Source organism: Triturus cristatus, chromosome 1_1, assembly GCF_964204655.1.
Source record: "Triturus cristatus chromosome 1_1, aTriCri1.1, whole genome shotgun sequence".
NCBI lineage: Eukaryota > Metazoa > Chordata > Amphibia > Caudata > Salamandridae > Triturus > Triturus cristatus.
In genome coordinates, this window is record NC_140579.1 from 1,135,589,304 (window position 1) to 1,135,612,340 (window position 23,037).

Below are 23,037 nucleotides of genomic sequence, written 5' to 3' on the forward strand. Positions count from 1 at the left end.
AAAACCCTCTATATGAAAATTGCTATTTTCGGTAACCCAGGTTTCCTGCAGGGCTATTACCTCACATTTTGTAATATATTCCCTCCACTCCTGATTGTGAAACTTGCTTGCCAATCCAGCCGTATTCCAGGAGATAATATTTAAACCTCCCTCTATCTTCCTTGCCTGGCCCGATCTTTGAACAGTGTCTTGTACCCCACCTAAACCTCCCTCCCCTCTTATTCCCTCGTGCCCCTGAGGTGTTCCACCGTCCTCTATCTCACTTTCCGCTCTATCGGGGCGTGATGTATCTCCACTGGGGATATTTAGCTGATCAGCGGACACGACCTCTCTCGTTTCCGATGATGGTACTAATTGGTCTGTGTTGTTCAGTTGCCATGTAACTAGGGGGGAGGCAGCCTGTACTATGTTCAGCGCTTCATCTGTCTCAACCCTCAGAATGTTAAATTCCCCTTCAATACTTTGATGTGACATTACAACAGGAGAATGGGTTAGTCAGTCGTTATCCTCTAGGGACATGAGGGGGGTGAATCTATTATCCCACATAGCCAGGCCTGCTTCCTGCAACCCCATCCTTACTCTCTGATATCCTTGAATTACATGGGGATTTGTACGACTTGTGTCCCTTTGTCTGCCCTCACTGTGTCTTTCCATATTTGGGACAAATTGGCGAGGATAAAAATAGTCCAGGGGTAGAGCTTTAATAATCCTGCTATGTGTTACTATGTCCCCTCTTAAGATGTATTTAACCACACTACTATCCCTAAAGTTGATAATGATGCAGTTTCCGCTGATATCTTTATGCCTGTTACCAAGCCAGTTCACCCTTCTGACTAAAAGGATCTCTCCATCTTTTCCCTGTGGCAAGGGTTTATTACAACTCAGCCAGTGTATGACCTTGTTTTTAATTCCTGATGGGACTCCTTCTGATCGCCCTTAAGTTCTGGGACCCCTGTGAGAATCACTACTAATGGGCATGCCTCTGGTGGTAGATTTATCGTTGGGAGGGAAACTAAGGGTGCTAACCTGAGCGCACTCGTCGATTGACAGGGCACTTGATTCTTTCGTAGTGTGTTTAAGGGACTTAAGTAGTCCCTTGGTGTAACATTTGGGTCCTGCCCTTGCACTCCCTTTTGCTGGGACTTCCCCTTTTGGCTTGTGGGCTTCATCTGCTGCATTACGTGAACCTCACATGCTGAGGTCTGTATGGCTTGGGCTTGTCTCTCCTCTAAATTGCTAAGTTGTCCCTCCTCCGCTGCAGCACAATTGGAACCACTGACACTAAGAGTAAGAGTGGCATCCGACACTGGCTTACATGTCCTATCCCTGCTTTTGACTTCGTTAATTATCTTATCCAATCTACTCACAAGTGGTTTGATCTGGCTGGCTATGAAGGTTTCCAGTTGTAATTGCAGGTCAGCCATAATTTGCGACAGCCAGAGTGGTGGGATTGCGTATTGTTTAGGTTCAACCACCCTCCCTGTCCCAATTTTGTTTTTTGTTATAATTGGGGCATTGCCAATTTTAGATCTCTTAGATCTAACTTTCGTTGGGCCGGCTTTACGTTTCCTACATGCCCCTGTTGATATACCCAAGGTTTGGTCCCCCGTGTCCCTTTCCGATGTCTGCTGGGCACATGGGAGATCTGGAGCACTCGATTCTTGGGTTTGGTGGGGGGGAGATTCCACTCTTTCGCAAACTATCACCTGTGTTAGGGACGATATCTCTAATATTGGGGTCAGGGATAGGCGTCTCTCAGTACGCTCTATTTCACTAGAGACCACTCCTATGGCTTTTTGCAACATACGATCAATTGCCGTGGGTTGGACCTGTAGGGGCAATATGCCTTCTTCCATAGTGGACGGCTGTATCTGGGTCGGTATCCTTAGTTTTGATTTAATTGAGCGTGTTCTAATAGTGCCTGCCATGCTACCTCTGTTTTACTCTTTAAATCACCTAGTGGTAAATATCAACTTATGCTCCCGCCAATAACTCGACAACCCCTGCAGGATTTCCTGTGACACCCGTATGAGTCTTCAACGCCCCAAATAATCACCAGTTCCTTTATTCAATGTCTTTTGTATCTTCCAGGTTGCTCTTAGCCACACTCGCAAGTCTATATTGACAGGAATCCCAGTAACCTAATGTATAAATGGGAGTCAGTCCTGGATACTTGCTACTGGTTATGTTCTGCTTAACAAGTGCTTTCAGGTGAATTTTTACTCACAGTTCGATAAGCGGGCTTCCCAATCCTTTGTTCCCAGTCACAGTATCGCTGTTAGAGGGGCGGCCCAGCCCTGCCTCTTCCTGTCACTGACGGGCAAGGACGGGCCCGCCCTTGGCCCGGGCTTGCGGAAGCTCCCTGAGGCTTTTGTAGGACACCGGCGCACTGGGATGACGTCAGGCGCTGCGCCGGTGTCAGGGGGTGCTGGGGGATGAAGTCTGAACAGCCGTTCCCCTCACGGCACGGGAGTTGGATGCACGAGGCTAGATTCCCCCACGAGGAGAGCCGTTCCCCTCACGGCAGGTAAGTGGAGTCACAAAATGATGGTACTCAGCTCCTCCGGCGCGTCCCCAGTCGTCACACACACCGGTCAAGGAGCTTCGGCACCAGCAACAACGTGTGCTCGTGGCAGGGAAGCTTCCGGTGAACACAGGCGCCTTACAAGCACTGTTAAATAGTCAAAGGCCTCAAACGTCCATGCAGAGCCGAGGAGGCACTCAGCAACTCGGAGCAGGGAGACTCCTCCTCCTCACAGGTGAGCGAAATCCGTGTACAGAGGCCCGTCTGTTGCTTTGCGCAATACTGGGAACTGGGGAGCGGAGGACCGGGGAGCAGGAGAAGAACTGCCGCCGCACCAGCCTACTCGGCTCGGCTTGACCCGGCTCGACCCCCTCAGCTCCACCCCGACTCCTCCAAGCACCGGCTCTTCGCACCGGCACTGGCCCCGAACGGAGCTCCGCTCGAACTGCACAGGCTGCTGAATGCGCGAGTCTCCTCCTCCTTGAAATGACTCTAGTCAAAGAAGTGCCCTGCCACAAATTCAGGACAGACTTTTCCCGAAAGCAAGCCTATAAGTAAAATTGTTACTGGAGAATTCTGGAAAAAATGTAATTCTGCCTCCTAACATGAAAGAAAATAAATAGTTTTTGTTCTGATGTAAAACAAAACTAGGAAGTAACAAATGTTAACCTTCAACAGGCACCAGGCCATAAAATTGTTGCCTCTAAATAACTTTGACTTCAACTGAACTGTCATGAGGGTCACAACGTAAAAGTAACTGGAACAGCTGGAGGAAAGCCAGGGCAGGGGATCACTTGGTGTGGGTGGCAGGTAAACTGTGGTGTAAAGAGTGTCGGCCAAAGAAAGTCTGGAAGACTGCTTGTGTGGCAACTAGTGCTTCAGTCCAGATCTTGGAGTTTATTATGGGAACTAACTCACTTCTCTCCCCGCAGGTTCCAGACACTTCCCTGAATCCAGGAATAGCAGTCACATCAAGCGTCCCATGAATGCCTTCATGGTTTGGGCCAAGGATGAGCGGCGCAAGATCCTGCAAGCCTTTCCTGACATGCACAATTCCAGCATCAGTAAGATCCTGGGTGAGTCTGGACATAATGGGTCTTCACTCAGTGAGCAAGTAAAAGGTTCAGACTGCATGCGCTTGATACTGGAATCTGCAGGGGGGAAGGGACTACAAGTTCCATGTTTAGTGTGCATGGCTCTAATTTACACCGATGAAAGGAGTAAAAGATCATGAGGTACCAAACTGCTACAGTGAGAGAGTACAAGATCCTAGGGAAATGTACACATAGTCAGGACATGCTGTGAGGAGTGGAATGCAGAATAATGGAAGAGAGCCAGAAGAACCAGAGTCTATATTGAATGAGTACGAAGTAGATCCTGGGATATCTGACTGCTTTCTTGTCCAGGTACTGATTGTGAATGTCTCTTTCATCCTGTGGCAGGCTCTCGCTGGAAGACTATGACTAACATGGAGAAGCAGCCGTACTATGAGGAGCAGGCTCGGCTCAGCCGGCAGCACCTTGAGCGGTATCCCGATTACAAGTACAAGCCACGTCCGAAGCGCACGTGCATTGTGGAAGGAAAGCGGCTGCGAGTGGGCGAGTACAAGGCACTGATGAAAAACCGAAGGCAAGACACAAGACAGAGCTACGTCATATCGTGAGTACCACAGACACATTTACTTACACAAACTTTGAACAGATTCATGCCCACTATTGTTGCAGCATTTGGAGAACAGACGATACAAAGGCACTTGTGTTACGGATGCCAATTTGCTGGCCCACTTAGCCAGGATTAGGCCCAAGGTGTTAAGCAGACCTTTAATAAGGAAGGGGCTAAAAGGTTCAATAGAAATGAGGCTGGTCTTTTTTGTAATTTTAATAAGAGCATCAGATCACAGGCACCTCAGTGTTTACCCTGGTCTGACTCAGTTGCATTGCTTTTAACTTTTCAAAGACTTCTACAACATAACACAGGCATAGACCAATCGAGAAAGACCACTTAATTCTGCTGTTAAAATAGATAGAAGCAGTGAAAGCCAAAAAAAACATATAGTAAAAGCAAAGAGTGCATTTAGATACCACCCTAATAACCAGAATAGACAGAATATTGGTGCAGGTAAAGGAATCTGCAGCCATTAAACAGTTGGGTTTGGGCACAGAAACTTTGGAGCGTAGAGATGGTTTTTTGATATCAGGCTAGGGCAGAGGTAGCTCCAGTAAAGGAACTTCCACCTATAAGCAGTGACTCACCTTACCTCCCATCTTGTCCACCTGATCACACATCACCTGTTGGAGGAAGAATGCAAGATCGCCCCTCTCTGGAAGGAAATCACATCAGAACAGTGAGTTTTAGCAGTGGTTTGCCAGGGCTTCTGCCTAGAACTTCTCAAAATCCCTCACAACATCCAACCATGCAGACACATCCTCAGAAGTGATCATCTCTACCTTCTCGAGGAAGAGGTACAAGCACTTCACCAGAAAGGCGCAATAGAGAGAGTGCCTCCACACTAGTAAGGTGTCTACTTTCTTTACTTTCTCCTTCCCAGAACAACAACTCTCTCGGGGCTAATTTAGACATTTGGCTCAATAGATACATCTTGTCGAACATTTCTGTCTGACTGACCTACAGAATATCATCCCTCTGCTCCAACAAGGCGATTACATGATGGCACTTGACCTCAAGGACACCTACTTTCACATACCCATCCACCCTGCATTCCACTGGTACCTTCATTTTTGGGAAGTGGACATCACTTACTGATGGATACTTTTAACCATAGATTCCTCACTTTTAGAATGTTCTCTAAGTTCTGTACTCAATCCGGATGTTTTTCATTGCAGGGCTACCGCAAATCAATAGGTGTCTGTGTGCGGCTCCGTGTTTGCTTCGTTCTGTCCTAGAATTAAAGGAAGAGGGTCGCTAAGATTTCAGTTGCTCTGTTTCCACCCCTGCAAATGCCTATCCAGAGCTCGACTCTCACTTTTATCAGTTTTGACAACTCCCCCTCCAGGAAGAAGTCACAAGCCTTGTCTAAGTCTCACTCCAAGAATAGGATGTAGACCTGCTCTCAGGGCCGCTCCTGCGAAGAAGTTGTCTTGACAGTCGAAGACCTCAGGTAAGTCGACGTTCAGAAAGAAGCAAAAGAAACCAAAGCAGGACTCAACTCCCTCCCAACACTCTCAATCTAAAGAGGAAGTTGCATGCACATAAATCTCGCACCCTAAATCCGATTGAAGAGCTGATTCCAAAGTTGATTCCGATGTTCCCCGAGTTACCCTAGCCATTGGCTGTGCTGCATATCTTTGGTACTCTTCTGCCTCCCTCTAGTGCGCCTTTGGACCCGTAGGATCCAAAAGGGCTCCTAGTTGGATAACTTCAGGCAGATTCGTACTGTGCACTGTCTAAACCCCTAGGATCCGGTAAACAGTCAGAATATCGAGTTTTTATTGCCGACTTGCACTAATATCGAGTGCAAAATATCGCGATACAAAAATATCGACTGTCAGAATATCATGGTAAAGAATATAGAGTCTAAGGTAAGTAATATCGTTTTTAACAATATCGAAGTCATTAATATCGTTTTAAAAAATATCGAAGTCATTAATATCATTTGCAAAAATATAGTTGTTAAAAATATCTTTTTTTAGTTAGTATGTATTTTAAATGTATGTGTTGTATTTTTTGTCTAAGTATTGCATTTGTTTTTTAATATATGTTACATTTTTAGATGTTATTACTTTAATTTTAAGTACATTTTGCGTTTTAGTTCCGTAGCGGGTTGTGGGTTTATAGGGGAATAGGGTGGGAAGTAATTTAATTGTTATTAATTAATCAACTAATTAATATTTTTTATTAATTAATATTTATGTATTATTTGTTATTGTTAATTCTGGCAATTAATTTATAATTATTTAATTGGTTGTGAATTATTATTAATTGGTAATTATGTTAATTTTGTCATTTTTTTAGGAGCGGGTTGTGGGTGGGGAAGTAATTTAATTATAATCAATCAATTAATATTTTTTATTAATTAATATTTTGTTAATTGTGGTAATTAATTTACAATTAATTATTAATTAATTGGTTGTTAATTATTATTAATTGGTAATTATGTTAATTTTGTCATTTTCTTAGGAGCGGGTGGGAAGTAATTTAATTATAATTAATTAATATTTAAATTAATATTCATGGATTTAATATTTGTTATTAATTGTGCTAATTAATTTATTACTGATTATTTATTAATTGGTTGTTAATTATTATTCATTAATTGCTAATTATGTTAATCGTGTCATTTATTTAGGAGTGGGTTGTGGGTTGATAGGGGAGTAGGGTGGAAAGTAATTTAATTTTAATACTTTTTTTATATTTTTAATACAATATTTATTTAATGTTATTTTCTAGTTTTAATTATGTGAATTAATTTGTTTTTATTTTAATTGTTGTCAATTTTTAAATAAGTGTTAATTATGTCATGTTTTACAACATTGGTGGTGTCATTTATAGGGCAATATGGTGGGAGGTAAATTATTTATAATTAATTTGTTAATGCTAAATATTTAATTATATATTAAATTTGCTAATTATGGAATACTTTTGATGTGTGTTGTGGGGTTTATAGTTGTAAATGTTAAGATTTTTTTTAAATTAATTAATGATTTGTTGTTAATTGTTATTAATTTATTAATGTAAGATTAGTTATGGAAACTGTGTAAATATTTTTAGGTATGTGTTTTGGTGTTTATTGGGGTAGAGGGTGGAAAGTAATTTAGTTTAAATAAATTAATCATTAGTTGATCATTAATATTCATTTATTAATTGATAAATATTTTTGGTAATTGTTTTGTTTTTATTTTGTTTGGGGATTTAGGTTCAATAGCTGTAATCATTGGTTTTATCCCCTCCGCTATCCAACACTTTCCCTACTGTTGCACTCATTGGAGTGGGAATAGTAATTTATTCCCCTCTGCTATCCAACACTTTCCCTACTGTTGCACTTGCTGGAGTGGGAATAGTAATTTGTATCCCCCCGCTATCCAACACATTCCCTACTGTTGCACTCATTAGAGTGGGAATAGTAAATTATACTGTCCGCTATCCAACACTTTCCTTCTTGTTGCATTAATTGGAGTGGTAATTGTAAATTATTCCCTTCCGCTATCCAACACTTTCCCTACTGTTCCACTTGCTGGAGTGGGAATAGTAATTTTTACCCTTCCGCTATCCAACACTTTCCCTACTCTTGCACTACCTGGAGTGGCAATAGTAATTTTATCCCCTCCGCTATCTAATACTTTCCCTCTTGTTGCACCCGCTAGAGTGGGAATAGTAATTTTTATCCCTCCGCTATCCAACATTTTCTCTACTGTTGCACTTGCTGGAGTGGGAATAGTAAATTATTCCCATCTGCTATCCAACACTTCCCCTACTGTTGCACTCATTGGAGTGGGAATAGTAATTTATTCCCCTCTGCTATCCAACACTTTCTCTACTGTTGCACTCGCTGGGATGGGAATGTAATTTTTATCCCTCCACTATCCAACACTTTCCCTACTGTTGCACTTGCTGGAGTGGGAATAGTAATTTTTATCCCTCCGCTATCCAACACTTTCCCTACTGTTGCACTCATTAGAGTGGGAATAGTAAATTATTCTCGTCCGCTATCCAACACTTTCCCTAGTGTTGCATTAATTGGAGTGGGAATTGTAAATTATTCCCCTCCGCTATCCAACACTTTCCCTACTGTTGCACTTGCTGGAGTGGGAATAGTAATTTTTACCCCTACCCTATCCAACACTTTCCCTACTGTTGCACTCGCTGCAGTGGGAATAGTATTTTATTCACCTCCGCTATCCAACACTTTCGCTACTGTTGCACTTAGGAGTCGATTCCGATCCGGGAAATTTTTTTTGCGTACGACTCGTATCCGTATATTTTCACGTACGAATTGTACAAGTACCGTACAAACTGTAAAGTACGATTCGTACGTGAAAAATACATACGAATTGCGTCGGGAAAATGGTCCGAGAGGGAGCCGGAAATTTTTACGTCCGAATAGCGTCGGGAAAAGTGTACGATAGGGAGCCGTACATTTTTACGTGCAAATCGTAAAACAGAAGTCCGAGCGCGCAAGTACGATCCGTACCGCCCGTCCGAATACACAACCGCATGTAAAAGGCCCCGTACGGAGCGAACGCTGTAGCACACATGTACGCGGGTAAACTTGTGCCCGGATACGAGTCGTACAGCCCCCCCTCACCCCGCATATGTCAGCACCGTACCCCCGTATGTCAGCACCGTACCCCAGGACCGTACCACAGCCCCGCACCTGTACACGGCGCACCCCAGGCCCGTCTCCCAGGCCCGCACCTGTACGCACCGTACCCCAGCACCGTACCCCAGCCAACCACCTGTACGCGCCGCACCCCAGGCCCGTCTTCCAGCCCCGTACCTGCACGCACCGTACCCCAACACCATAGCCCAGCCCCGTACCTGTACGCACCGTACCCCAACACCGTAGCCCAGCCCCGTACCTGTACGCACCGTACCCCAACACCGTACCCCAGCCCCGCACCTGTATGCACCGTACCCCAACACCGTAGCACAGCCCCGCACCTGTACGCACCGTACCCCAACACCGTACCCCAGCACCCTCACCCAGCATCGCGTATGTACGGACCTTACCTACGCAAAAAATACTCATACAGAACCAGGACACTGTAAAACAGCACAAGGAGGGTCAATTCGACTCGCACAACACCACAATACACGTCACCATGACAAAATACATCTCTATGACTGACCTGGCACATCCAAACAGGCAAACAGAGGCCCTAAATCACAACCACCTCTTATAACACACCCACCACAAATTCAAACACAGCCACACCCACAAATGGACCAATAAAAAGGGCCCACACACACAACCCATGAGCCTTTGCAACAGACCCACTGCTGCCAGACCCCACAGACAAACAACTGCACCTTACTTACACCTTAACTACACCTTAACTTACACACCTTCACACAACTTCCTTCACAAACACCCCCTCTTCACATTCACATACACAGACCGTCATATTCACACCCACACACCCACAACCATCCACACCCACACCCCACACCCACAGACAAGAATCCAAAGTTCACAAGGGCGGAGCTGGACCTCCTTGTCAACGAAGTTATCAGAGTCGAGCCACAGCTGTTTGGAACATTGGTTAGACAGACCAGCATAGCCCAAAAAACAAGCCTGTGGCAGAGGATCGTCGATAAGGTGAATGCTGTTGCGCCCATCCGAAGGACCAGGCATGAATGCCAAGCCAGGTGGTACGATCTGCGCAGGGCAGTCAAGAGGAAAATGAACGAGGAATACGCCCAGAGTAACATCACTGGAGGTGGGCTGCCCCACAGACCCGTACATTACCATCCCTGGGAGGAGAAGGTGATGGCCATGCTTCTACCGGTGGGAGTACACAGAGTCGAAGGAGTCGCAGAGCCTGGTGAGTACACAAACAACTCACGTAACATGGGGAAGAATGGCATCCACACCACAAATACACCAAAGGAACGCAACTTCCCCCAAGCCCTCACCGCACACAACCACACTCAAAAACCACGCTCATGCCACTAACGTCTCCATGCCCCATTCACAAATAAAGGCAATGCCATGTCCCAGGCCACACCAACCACAAACCCAAGACTGGATGTCCGGGATGCTGGGAGGGTGGGGCTCACACAACACATTGTGCAACTCAGAAGCAGTCACCAATGCCCTCAGCCCATATGGCCTAGGTACATACCCACGCACCATGCCCAATGCACAGGGACTGGCAAAGTACTGACAAGGTAGCTGACACTTGGCCCTGCTGTATGCAGCACAAGGCCCTCCTGTGACCACTGTACACTCAACACCAACTCCACAAGCTCAGATATCTAGCACAGGAACTCAAACTCACTGTCATGCCAGCTTGCACCATGAGGGGACAGACACATCACCTGGGAGACCCAATGACAAATCACACTACACCCAACAGCAGGCCCGGTCACACAAGCACACACCCCCGGGGCAGGCAACGGATTTACCCACTCTCACAATGGACATGTGACACAACAAGACCAATCCATCGCCAAATAAGCATCCGAGCCAAATTTCTACTGGTCAAACACTCAGAAGAACATACCAATCTGTCCCCCGCAACATACCCATCCCCAAGTGTACATTGAGAGGAATGCTAGGCACATCCAACTACCTGGAGGAACTGTGACAACTTGTATATGTATGAAACATGGATGTGGCATGAAACAGCATTAACATTGTCTCTCTCTCACACACAGGGCAATGTCATCGACCTCCCCCCAACAATGGGGGGGGAACAATCACAGTCCCAGGCTCAGCGTGAAGATGATCCCACCGGCAGCGACGACTCTCACCACTCCGTGGATGACCCCGACCAACCTGGCCCCTCTGGTGCCCAAGCCCCTGCAGCACCTGCGTCAGGTACATCTGTGCCAACCACCACCCCCATTCCTGCCACATCCCAGGAGACACCCACGAGCCCTGCTCGCACTGAACAACACAGCCAGTCTGACCAGGAGGGACAAGGTTCTCCGGGCACCCAGGAGGAGGCAGACAACCCCGATAATGCCATCCCTCAGGGGTCCCGTAGACCCGATGTGCCCACACCGGCAGGCCAGGCTCTTGTGGGCAGGGGTGGTGGGAGTGGAGGCAGGCGGAGGCGAGAACCTGACCAGGCAGCTGAGGGAACCGGTATGTCACACATACGCCACATCCTGGACACATAACGGCGTGACACCAGGGGCATCAGCCAGGCAGTGTCGAGCCTCACAGAGATGAAGGGGACCCTCGACGAGATGAAGAACCTGCAGGCCGAGCAACATGCCAGTCAACAACAACACCAAGGACGGATGGAGGCAAGACTGGCTGAGCTCCTGGCGGTGCAAACGGACATGAGCCGTTCACTCCGTCGGATCGCCGACAACATGGGCAACCCTCCCTGTGCCACCAGGCGAAGACCACCACCAGCCACAGGGAGGAGGAGGAGGATTCGTCTGACGGAGCATCACAGACATCGTCAAGGCCTGCATCTGAGGGTCCCCCCAGGAAGGTGGGTCGTCCACGGAAAAGACCGTGAGAGTCAGCGGACCATCCACATCTCCCAGGTCACCTGGCCTGGCACCTGGCCCACGGGCGCAACAGCAGCACCTCACCCAATGACATTCTCTGCCACATGGACTTGCTGGTCACAGTCTGACCAATGATGACCAACACTGTGGTCTGGACTCTGATGACTCCAACTGACAAGGATGCCATCTCTCCCTGTGAACTTTGGATTCTATGCACCCGGTAGAGCACCTTAGTACATCTACCAAAAGACTTACCCCACCAAAAATAAAAAATAAATTTTGTCATGAGATGTTGCTGTCATTTGGCATTAGTCCACAACATATGTGTGTGTAAATGTCAAACTATGCCTGAGTGTTGAACTAACTCCACCCATTCATACCCTGGGATCTGAGTCTGGTACAATACACACATGGGTCACAATTTATCAGTCAATGCAGACATGGAGCACAATACTCACCTGTGATGGCCTCAAGCTGCTGAGGGGGTGCTTGCAATACTGTGCGGACAGACCTATTTGGAAGAGTATCATTAAGGCGTAGAGGTCATGCCTCATTTGGAGGTTCCCGGGGAGGGAGTCCCAGGTATGTGTTCCCAGGTGGGAGAACTATGTCCTGCATGCTGGAGTACGGTGGATCTGAACAATGGTGGCCAGGTCAAGGTTGGATGCACGGAGATGGCACTACGGGGTCTCGGATGACAGTGGTACAAGGTTGGTTTTGGGTCGGGGTTGTGGCCTGCCTCCTGAGTGTGGGTGGGGAGTCTGAAGGTCATCCTGCAGCACACAGTGATCCATTGCAGCTATCTCTGCTGGACGGTGATGTGGCTGGGGCGCGAGATGTTGCAGCTGAGGTGTGCAGATACAGCCTGGATGTGGACAAGTGTCCCGGGAGTTTGGATGTGGCTGCTCCGTAGAGGGCAGGGCAGTATTTGACACAGATGTTGTCGTGGACCTGGGGGATGGTACGTCTTTCCTTGGAGTGGATCTATCTGGGGATCATGTGCATAATGCAGAGGGTGTTGCAGTCTGAGGTACAGATGCTGGTGATTACCATGGCAAATGTGAGCAAGCAATCCATGATGCACACCATCTTGTGTGCGTGGACACTGGGTGCTTGTGCGGGGCTTTTGCGGGTGGGACACAAGCAGTTGACCCAGCTGTAAGGGGACAATCCTCAGATGTTGACTTCAGTCCTGTACAAGTCCAGCCTCAGGTGGCTGCTGTTCTGCCATTCATCAATAGATCTCATGCAATCTTGAATATTGGAACTGGCAATGTCTGCGTCCTTGGTGAGGGTGAGGAGCACCTGGCTGTCAATGGCATACGAGTTGATGATGAGGTTGTATGCGCATGTGATGGTGGAGAGGGGGGTCCTGGACACATTGTAGATTGACACGCTGAGAGATGATACCTGTGCCATGTGCCTCACGACAACAGCATACTACATGCAGAAGCCTTGAGTCCCACTCCCATGGCCTTGCCGGGGTACAGAGCCGGTGGGGAGTAGGAGGGACATGACCTGGTGGGTGTGACAGAACCTGGAAGGCGTGGCAGCGCTGTGTAGGCAGTCAGAGTTGCACATTCATCGTGCAAAGGTGTTGTGTGTGCGCTTAGTGTATGCCTGAGAGCAGGCGGGAGATGTGTGGATGGACATTGCTTGGAGGGTGGCTGCAACATCAGACTGTAGTGTGATGTGGGTCATGCAAGGACCTGAGGGTCGTGCAATGTGCACGTTGCATGTGCAGACGGTCCAGCCTTTGGCACCGCGTGGCCGCAACTGTGGCACAGACAAGCTGATGACAGCCAAATGAATGGGTTGAGGGAGGAAGGGAGGAGCATCTTTGATGTGTGTGTGTTGCCAAATCAGGAAACTTCGTGGGCCCTTGCTGCAGTGGCTGCAACAGCAGGCGGCATGTCCTGGGAACTATGCCACAATTTGCACACAAAGACTAGGATGTCAGAAAGGACTACTGCAACAGGTGTATGTCAAGGAAGGAGTGACCGGTTTTCAATGGCACACCCAGAGACAAAGGATGCACAATCACCAAAGATGATTGACACCGGATCATGAAACTGAAGGCCGAGCTGCGTACAGGAAACACACCCCAGAAGGTGTTGACGGCCCGTTGTGGGGACCAACATACCAAAACACATACACAGCCATGGACTTCATGCACAATAGAGAATCAAATACATGAAGAACAGCATGCAGGTTGCTAATCTACACATAGACTCATATGCACAATCCTTGACAACCATGCCAGAGATGCCGCATGCACAGTGGCAAGAGACCTGCATTGACAGAGATGAGGCACCTTGGAGGCTGAGGAACACCTTTATTACTCAGGCTCACACCTATGGAAATGCATCAATATTAACAGACTCACAGGTCTTTCGGATTAACATGTGGGACTGACACACCCTTCGCACCACAGATGCTGTAAATCCATTGGAGTGGCACACAAGTGAAGGGGCTGAGCCAAACATCCCCTGCTGCACACGGAGAGGCTGCAATTCCCCATTGAGCCTCTTATGGGGATGTCCCGCAATATGTCCACCCGTAGCCTCCCGTATGTTTCCGAGGGAAGTTGTACACACATTGATGCCTTCATCAAAATCCACAATCCCATAACCGATGACTGTCACGAAGTGTGACTATCAATTCATGTGAGTCATGCTACATGTCATGTGCCCCATGGTGAGTCGACATGTATGCATAGTAACAAAACCTGCACAGGAGCAGTCCCCACACATTCCAACCAACTACCACACCCAAAATGCCTTGCTGCAATCCTTACCCTAAGGAGACTTTTCACCATGTCCGTGCATGTAACGCTGATTCAGCACATGTTGCAATACTCATGAGGAATAGCAGGAGCACAACGATGCCACGAGCAGACAGCATGCGCAACTACCTGGGGATGAGAGACACACAAGAAGTCAGGAAAAACATAGTCATCCGCATGCATGGTCATGTACTATACATGACTAAGGTTGACACCATGCTAGTTGTCAATTGAGTGTGCCAGCTAAAATGTGTGGAATGACATCAGCACTCGAGTGACACATCAGAACACACCTCAAAGTCACTTAGCATACAGTCAGCTGGACACACACATTGCAACACATGCCACACAAGGCTCCAAGCGTGCACACTCAGACCCAGGGACTCACCATTATGAGAAGAAGTTGCGTATGAGCTGACTCCGGATGTCCTCCTCCTCCTCCTCCTCCTCCTCACTTGCCTCGTGACCAAGGCCGTCATCCTCCACGGGTGGATGTTCCTGCTCATCGGGATCCAGGATGAGTGGCACAGCTTTCTCCACTGCCATGTTGTGCAGCATGCAGCACACGAGGAAGATTTTGCAGACCTTCACCGGTGCATATGGGAGGGACCCGCCTGTCTTGTGGAGGCAACGGAATCGGCTCTTCAGGAGGCCAAACGTCCTCTCAATCACTCGCCTGGTCTGCCCATGGGCGTTGTTGTAACGGTGATCTGCAGCTGTTCTCGGGTTGCAAGAGGCGTCACCAGCCATGGCATGTTGGGATAGCCAGAGTCCCCTACATGGAAGCATCATGTAAAGAAGTGGGTCAGGAGAGGCCGTCACATACAAAGATACCGCTAAATACTGGACAAACAGAGTCTACCCACCAACAAGAAATGCTCGTTCGTTGTGCAGCTGCAGCATCATTTCTGGCACCCTGCTACGCCTCATGATGTAGGCATCGTGTGCTGACCCTGGAAAACATGCACAGACATGGGAAATCAGCATGTTAGCAAGACACACCACAAGGGCATTAATGGAGTGATAATGTTTACGGTTTCGATAGGCTACCTCCTGTGCCTGTGGTGGTACCAAAGCCACATGTGTCCCATCAATGGACCCAATTACATGGGGCATCCCTCCCAGGGCATAGAACTCACCCTTGATACCTGTCAACTGCTCACAAGTTGGAAAATGGATGAATTCATCCAGGTGCTCCAACATGGCTTCTAAAACATCATGCAGGACACGGCTGAACATGGTCTGGGACATCCCACCCACATCAGCTATGGTGAATTGAAACGTACCGGTGGCAAAGAAATGTAGGGCTGACATCACCTTCATCTTGGGGGTCAGCGCAGTCGGATAACTGTGTCGCGGTTGGAGGTGTGGTGCCAGCCTGTCTGTAGCGGCGTATGCAGTCACGTTCCCTCATGGCACCCAAATCTGGCATTGGTCGGGGGAGAGGCGGTGCCCTGCAGAAATTTGGAAGGAATAACGAAGATTGAGTACATTACTACACCAATGTCAATGAACTGAGCACATGTTCAACAGCTAATACACATATGCTACATACAGAGTCTGGTCTGTGCAATACATCCTGCACACGTATGCCAGCCAGGTGATACTCCTACCAAGAGCCAGCTACAAACGTGGATTGTCAAGGTCTACATGACATGCCATGAAAGTAGCTGTGGGCCAGTGTGAGTGAACAGCCAGACACATTACAGGAGTGACATACATCCACATATGTGCATTTGAAGGATGTTATCTCATACAGACAGCTGGCGGCAAGCTAGACGCACAGGTCACATGTCATTGAAAAAGGACAGACCACACACCTTGCCATGAAGGGGTACATGTCAAAACTGATCACACAGACATTGAGACTACGCAGATATGTCCTCAGCTCGCAAGTCCCTGTTCGATGCATACAGACACACGTTACGTGTGATTCCACATGTGGCCTGGTGTGCGTAATAGTGACATGGGCATCTACACACAGACACATGTTGGATGCACCTACAGAAGATGCAGTTGACGGAACACCAACAGCAAGCTCATGGGAACACATGACACACCCATGACATAGTCACATCGTGGCACGCTGGTAGTTAGATGTCAGGTGTCATCATCCGTGTACCTGGCATCAGGGGACAGTTGCGGGTGTTGGTGACTGTGCCATGCCACTGATGCAGTGCTTGACAAGTTTGTACTACATGCACACATGTAAAAGGTGTGCAGGGGAAGTGTTCCACATAGTGCCCCATCACACATGACATGTGTACACAGGTCATCACACAACTATTGGGTTAAAACATGAGGAGACATGTGCCACATCACTGCCTGACACACCTAGGCCCTACACATGAAGGACTGCACTGACAATGACTTGATGTCCATTCCTGTGCGAGTCCGACACCTCCATTCCTTTTCTGTGCGCCTCCTATCACCAGTGTAAGCTGTGAAACGCACCGTACACACGCTCTGAGGGTGTGTGTATGTTCGTATCACTATATAGGGGTTGGGCAGGAGTACGCGTGTGTGTACGGACCGTACACACGTACGTGTACACACTGGTCCTATCCCTATGGTAGTGTTGCCGTAGGCGTACGCCATAGTGACACGGCCCGTACACGCGTGTGTAGAGGTCGTATCCCTATGGTAGTGTTGCCGTAGGCGTACACCATAGAGATACGGCCCGTACACGCGTGTGTAGGGGTCGTATCCCTATGGTAGTGTTGCCGTAGGCGTACGCCATAGTGATACGGCCCGTACACACGCGTTTTGTGGTCGTATCCCTATGGTACTGTTTCCGTAGGCATACGCCATAGTGATACGGCCCGTACACACGCGTTTAGGGGTCGTATCCCTATGGTACTGTTGCCATAGGCGTACGCCATAGAGATACGGCCCGTAAACGCGTGTGTAGGGGTCGTATCCCTATGGTAGTGTTGCCGTAGGCGTACGCCATAGTGATATGGCCCGTACACGCGTGTGTAGGGGTCGTATCCCTATGGTAGTGTTGCTTATGGCGTACCCCTACGGCAACACTTCCATAGGGATACGACCCCTACACACACGTGTACCTGCCGTATCACTATGGCGTACGCCTACGGCAACACTCCCATAGGGATAGGACCCCTACACACGCGTGTACGGGCCGTATCACTATGGCATACACCTACGGCAACACTCCCATAGGGATAGGACCCCTACACACGCGTGTACGGCCCGTATCACTAGAGTAGTGGTGCCCTAGGGGTACGTGTGAAACGCACCGTACCGGTGTGGGTATTTGAAAATCACAATGGGGACACATAAGGGACAAGTATTAGGGCCTAAATGCATGCTGGTTGTCATGGATACCCAGTTTCAAGATCAAATTTTTCCATCATGTGGCCTGGAAAAAGCAGTTGGCCAGCTTATACATTGTTACAAAGTGGTTGTTGACTTGACATGATGCATCAAATTTGAAAAAATGCTAATGCTGTCACTGGTGTATGTTCAAAGGGATTGGAGGAAATGTAGGATGCTAATGAGTCTGACCAATCACTCGGTACTCCTGTAAAGGAAATAGCCCAGCAAGGCAGATATAAGTCAGCCAGAACCCATGAGAGGGCACTTGCCTGCACAACCTTTCATCGACACCACTGTTGCTGTTTGGCTTCCCCTGGCACCATGTCAAGGACTGTGGAGAGGGCCCAGCCTTTCACCCAGGAGGAGAATGAGGCGTTGCTGGACGTCATCCTCCCACAGTTCCCCAGCCTGTATGGTAGACCAGGGCAGCAGGTGAGTGCTGACTCCGCTCCCTTTGACTGTGCCCCTTCTTTTTGTGACTGGCACTTCTGGCATTGTGTCCAGGTGTGACAGACATGCAATGTTGTTTAGATTGGGTCCCGGGGGGGGGGGGGGTAATGGCTTAGGTCTGTCATGCAGAGCATGATGTGGTTCATGTGTGCACTCCTCACTTGCATTGTGCTTAGTGTGACATTCACTGCATGGTGCATGGCAAATTCTGCATGGCTAATCCTCTTGGCCATTCTTGTTCTATAGTCCTGAGGTGATTCAGTGTTCCCCCGGTGTGACAGGTGACTGTACCCACAGATGTGTGTGAGTTTAGTGGAGCTGTGGTGAGAGTGACCAAATGATGGGTACGCCCCCTGGACATTGATGTGTGTGAATGTTCCTTGTCATGTGGGTGAGTGTCTATGTGGAGTGTTGCACCACAGCTGCATGGAGGAGGCAACTGCTCAACCCATCTGATGTAAGTAGTAAGCCGTGCTGTGTGTCTGACTAGCTGGGCTAGCCCCACGCCTGTGACACCCCCCAGGCAAGTGGCACATGTGCAGAGTGAGGTTTGTATCCGCTGTTGCCACTGGCAGGTGATTTTTCTGTGCCTGTGTGTGTCTGTGTACTCTGCTGAGGTTGGGTCAGTGGCCTGGGGCATGTGACTGCTTGGAGGTGCTGTCCATCAGCCTTGTGTTGCTTGTGATGTACAGTGTGTGCCATGATCACGGAGTGTGTTGCACCCCTCATGCCACCTGTGTACTTTCAATGCCATGTAGTGCATTGGGGCTTACACAGAGGCGAAATTCCCTATGACGAAGGTGCTATTAGTTTGCAGCATGCTATGCCCTGTTCAACAAACAAAGATGTTCTAATGTGTGTCTCTGTGACATGGAGCAGGTGTAGTGATCTATTCTCACTTTGTCATCCTCACAGGTAACCACCTACGAGAAGGGGAAGATATGGAAGCGGGCCGTCCGGGCCGTGATCTCCGTGGAGGGTCGCAGTCGGCGCCTGGCCCAGGTGAGGAAACGCTGGCAGGACATCCGGTGCTGGACCAGGAGGATCGCCCGGGTCCTGCTGGGGGACTCACCAGCACGAAAACACGGCGAGCGCCGGCGCCTGACCCACCAAATGAAGCGTGTCCTGGCGGTGGTCTTCCCTGAGATGGATAGGCGGTTACAGGAGAAGCCGCAGCAGCAAGGGGGTAGGTACATGTGTGTCTGTTGTGTGTCACAAGCTTTTGGAAGTGCTCAGTCGCATGGATACACTGCCAGGGTTTATATGTGCAGTGCATCTCCTGTTCCCCCTAGTCAACCGCTGCTGTTCTTCCTCCCTTCCCCTCCTTGACATGTGTTCCCTGGTCTGTGTGTAATCTCTATTGCACATGGTCATCTAGGCTGCAAGTTCATCACGGTGCACAATGCTTTCTGCATCATGTGTGGGGGTGGTCTGTGACATGTGTTGGTACCTTGCCTGTGCCCTGTCCTGTCCACTCATTTGGGGGTCCATAATTGTTGGCACTGTCCTGAGGCTCCACATAGGAGTGTGAGGTTTTAAATACACACCCTTGCAGCATGCATGACCAATGTAGTGGCCTCAGACATGATGTGCATGAGTGGGAGATATGCATAGGGCCGGGACGGTTGCTCCAGTTAGTCAGATCATTCCAGGACCATGGAGCAGTGTGCCCACTACTGTCCCATGAGACACCTTTGGCCCGGAATCATGTGTGTCATCCAACACTGTGCCCATTCTCTGTGTGTTCAGCATAGGTTGGCCTCTGTGGCATTGTTCCCTGCCCTAATTTGTATTAACGTAAAGTGTGCTACATGTGTCCACTGTACAAGGTGACCCCATTAGGCTTGTGCATACTCACACTGGGCAGTGCCTGTGTGTCTATGTACAACTATCAGTTGATGGTTGTTTGTCACAGATATATGTGTGGTCTGCCTCACGAGGGTATGTTGAGTACATTTAGGAGTTCTTGATTCCCCTTTTAGTAAACACAGATTGAGAGGTGTAACTACTTGCTCTGTCTCAATCACATTGTCTCATGTATGGGGGGTTTGTGCAGGAAAGGCATACATGTCAAAACCTTATGTCTCCTTGCCAGGTCTGACCTGTGTGTGCTAATTGTCTGGATTGACACTCAACGTGCAGTGACCCACACATGTTGTGCAGGGTGTCATGTTTGTGCTTTGCAGCATGTGTCAAAAGTTACAATACATGTTTCGAGCTCATCCATTCTTGGCACCGGTGTGTGCTCCCGATGCTATGTGGTTTGGTCTGTGTGTGCTGACATCTGTGTGGACATTCTTCGTTCCTATCAGGGTGTCTCCTCAGTGCAGGTGCTCCTTATTCCGACACAATTGCAGGCCCATTAGCCTATGCATTGTCCTGTGTTTGGACATGTGTGCCACTCCACATGACAGGCAGTGGGTCAGATGTGTTGTCAACTGCGTCATCATGGTACAGATGGCCATGTGACAGGTGGCATGTTTTAAGTTGTCATTCAAGAAGTCTTGTACCTCGGCACTCACTACACTTGTCAACATGTCCCAATAGTTTAGATGCTTCACTTTGATTATTGTGAAGGGCAATAATGTGCCTGCATGACAGATGTCTCCCAAGGAAGTGCACAAGAAACCACCTTTACACTTTGGGGGAACACGCTGGCACATTTCACACAAAGGCACAGTTCTGTCCAAAATTTGTTCTGGAATTATACATGTCCATGTTCCCACAGTGTGTTTGCATTAGGGTTAGTCCTTGGTTGTTGCTGATGCCAACTTACCGGTGTCCAGTCATCCGGACCACCGTGGTGCCATGTATATGTACTTCCTGATACCACATTTCTTCTTAACAATGGCTTCTTGGCATTAGGCTGGCAGCTCATACAATGACTGTGTAAATGTAGTTTTGTGTGCACCTCCTTGTGTGACTTCTGATATTCATGCACATGTGTGTTCAGTTCCACAAGTGGAACATTCACACATTCCAAACTTGTCAATTGTATGAAGTTTTGTGATTCCCAATGAATCAGAAAGTATTTCTTTGGATTTTCTAAAGTACTCACAGGTGCACCAATACTGTTTCGTTCAAAGTGAGCAAGGGGTGGCATGCCTTCATAGTCTGGCTGTGCTCCACTGTTCACAGACACTAGCTTCTCTGTATAATTTGATCTCCAGTTATTTGCTGTTGTGTCCTGATTTTCATTATTTAAGGTGGCATGGTGGGTGAACCAACTGGGGCGTGCAGGGCTTACATATGTGCGGAGTCATCTAGATGTTACTCATGATGCATTTCATGATATGCACTGTGACCTATTATGTTTCGACTCATGTGTCAGATGTACACAGGTGACTGATTATTTCCTGTCTCTTCACCTTGCCCACAGCATCATCGGGGGACACCGAGGGAGACACCTGCACGGACGTGGAGGAGGGATCCAGCACCAGTGCCACCACTCCTGGCGAGTCGGCAGCATCAAGTGGCACGGAGGGCGAGGGGAGTGCGGCGGAGGACCTGGGTAGTACCAACACAGACTACGACGCAGACGGGTCCGAGGCTGAACTCCCTGAGGGGGCGGAGGCTGCTCCAACAGCTGGCAGCAGCACTACAACTGTCACCGCCCCCTCCATTCCCATCACCGCCCTCCCAGTTGCTCGGGTCCCTTTTGTCCGTGTAGGGCAACAACGTGTCTCCTTCGTGACAGGCACCGCACCCCCTGCCCCTGTCTCCCCTGCTGCCCTCACTTCCGAGTCTGTGGACATTTAGCGGCAGTTGCAGGTTGGCCAGACATCGATCCTGACTGTCCTCCATGGCCACACCACACTTCTGACCCAGATGGTGTCGTACATGGAGGGCATGTCATCAGCGATGTCTGACCAACGGATGTTGCCGAGGTCCATGGACTCGTCACTGACGGCAGCAGTGGGTCTCCTGCAGCGCTTGGTCCCCCCACCTACCCCTGCACCATCCACACTTCCCACTCGCATGCCTGTCCCAAGCACACACACACATTCCCAGGCAGGCACCACACCAGACACAGCCAGCACACCAACAGAGAAGGGCAAGCGCACACCTCCAGTCACGCACACTCAGGAGGTAGAAGGCACACCCACTGGGTCTAGGGCACACAGGCAGACACGCAGCCACAGTCGGAGTCCGCATGCCTCACTCCCCAGTCCCTCCAATGTCACTCCCCTCGGCTCCCCTGCCCCACAGTCTGAGAAGGAGGCCTACTTGGCTGTGCTGGGCCTCAGCCCCACAGCTTCACCATCGCGCCAACGGGCAAGGCACTCCACGGGTAGGGGTGTTGAGTCCCCCCTCTGTCCACCACCTCCCCCAGTAGCGCTGCAACCCATCCCTCCACCCCCCCCTCCTTGGGGCCTGTGGTTCATTTGGGTGCAGGGGAGACGCTGGCAGACCTTGCGGACGTGTGCAGCGCCGTACTAACCTCCACCTTTGCCGCTGCCCCACCCCCTGTGGTGGAGTCGTCCGTCCCTGCACCCACAACACCTACCCTTCCCCCTCCTGTCCCTGCGGTGCCTGGTCCTTCCCCACATGATGCCCCCACCCCAGTCGATGAACCAGAGGTTTCGAATGTGCAGGCAAGCTAGGGGAGATGCATGGACATGTGTCCCCCCCCCCAGGACATCGCATCTGGACTGGCCTATGGCCTATGGCCTTTGTACATAGTGTCCTTTCATACATTTTATTTTACTGCTGAATAAAGCATTTTGTTTTCCCTTTGCACACGATTGCTTTTCAGGTATTGATGTTGGTGCTGATGCTCCATGAGTTGAGG

At 49.1% G+C, this 23,037-nt stretch overlaps 1 protein-coding gene across 11 annotated transcripts in view; it reads left to right on the forward strand.

The window, feature by feature from the left end:
- Nucleotides 1-23,037, forward strand: part of LOC146871733 (transcription factor SOX-13-like) — a 671,695-nt gene that overhangs the window by 613,834 nt on the left and 34,824 nt on the right. For all 11 annotated transcript variants that reach the window (XM_085651236.1, XM_085651240.1, XM_085651233.1 and 8 more), the window contains 2 exons: nt 3,457-3,600; nt 3,967-4,183. In XM_085651236.1, coding sequence (XP_085507362.1) covers nt 3,457-3,600; nt 3,967-4,183 — 361 coding nt within the window. The remainder of the gene's footprint in view (nt 1-3,456; nt 3,601-3,966; nt 4,184-23,037) is intronic.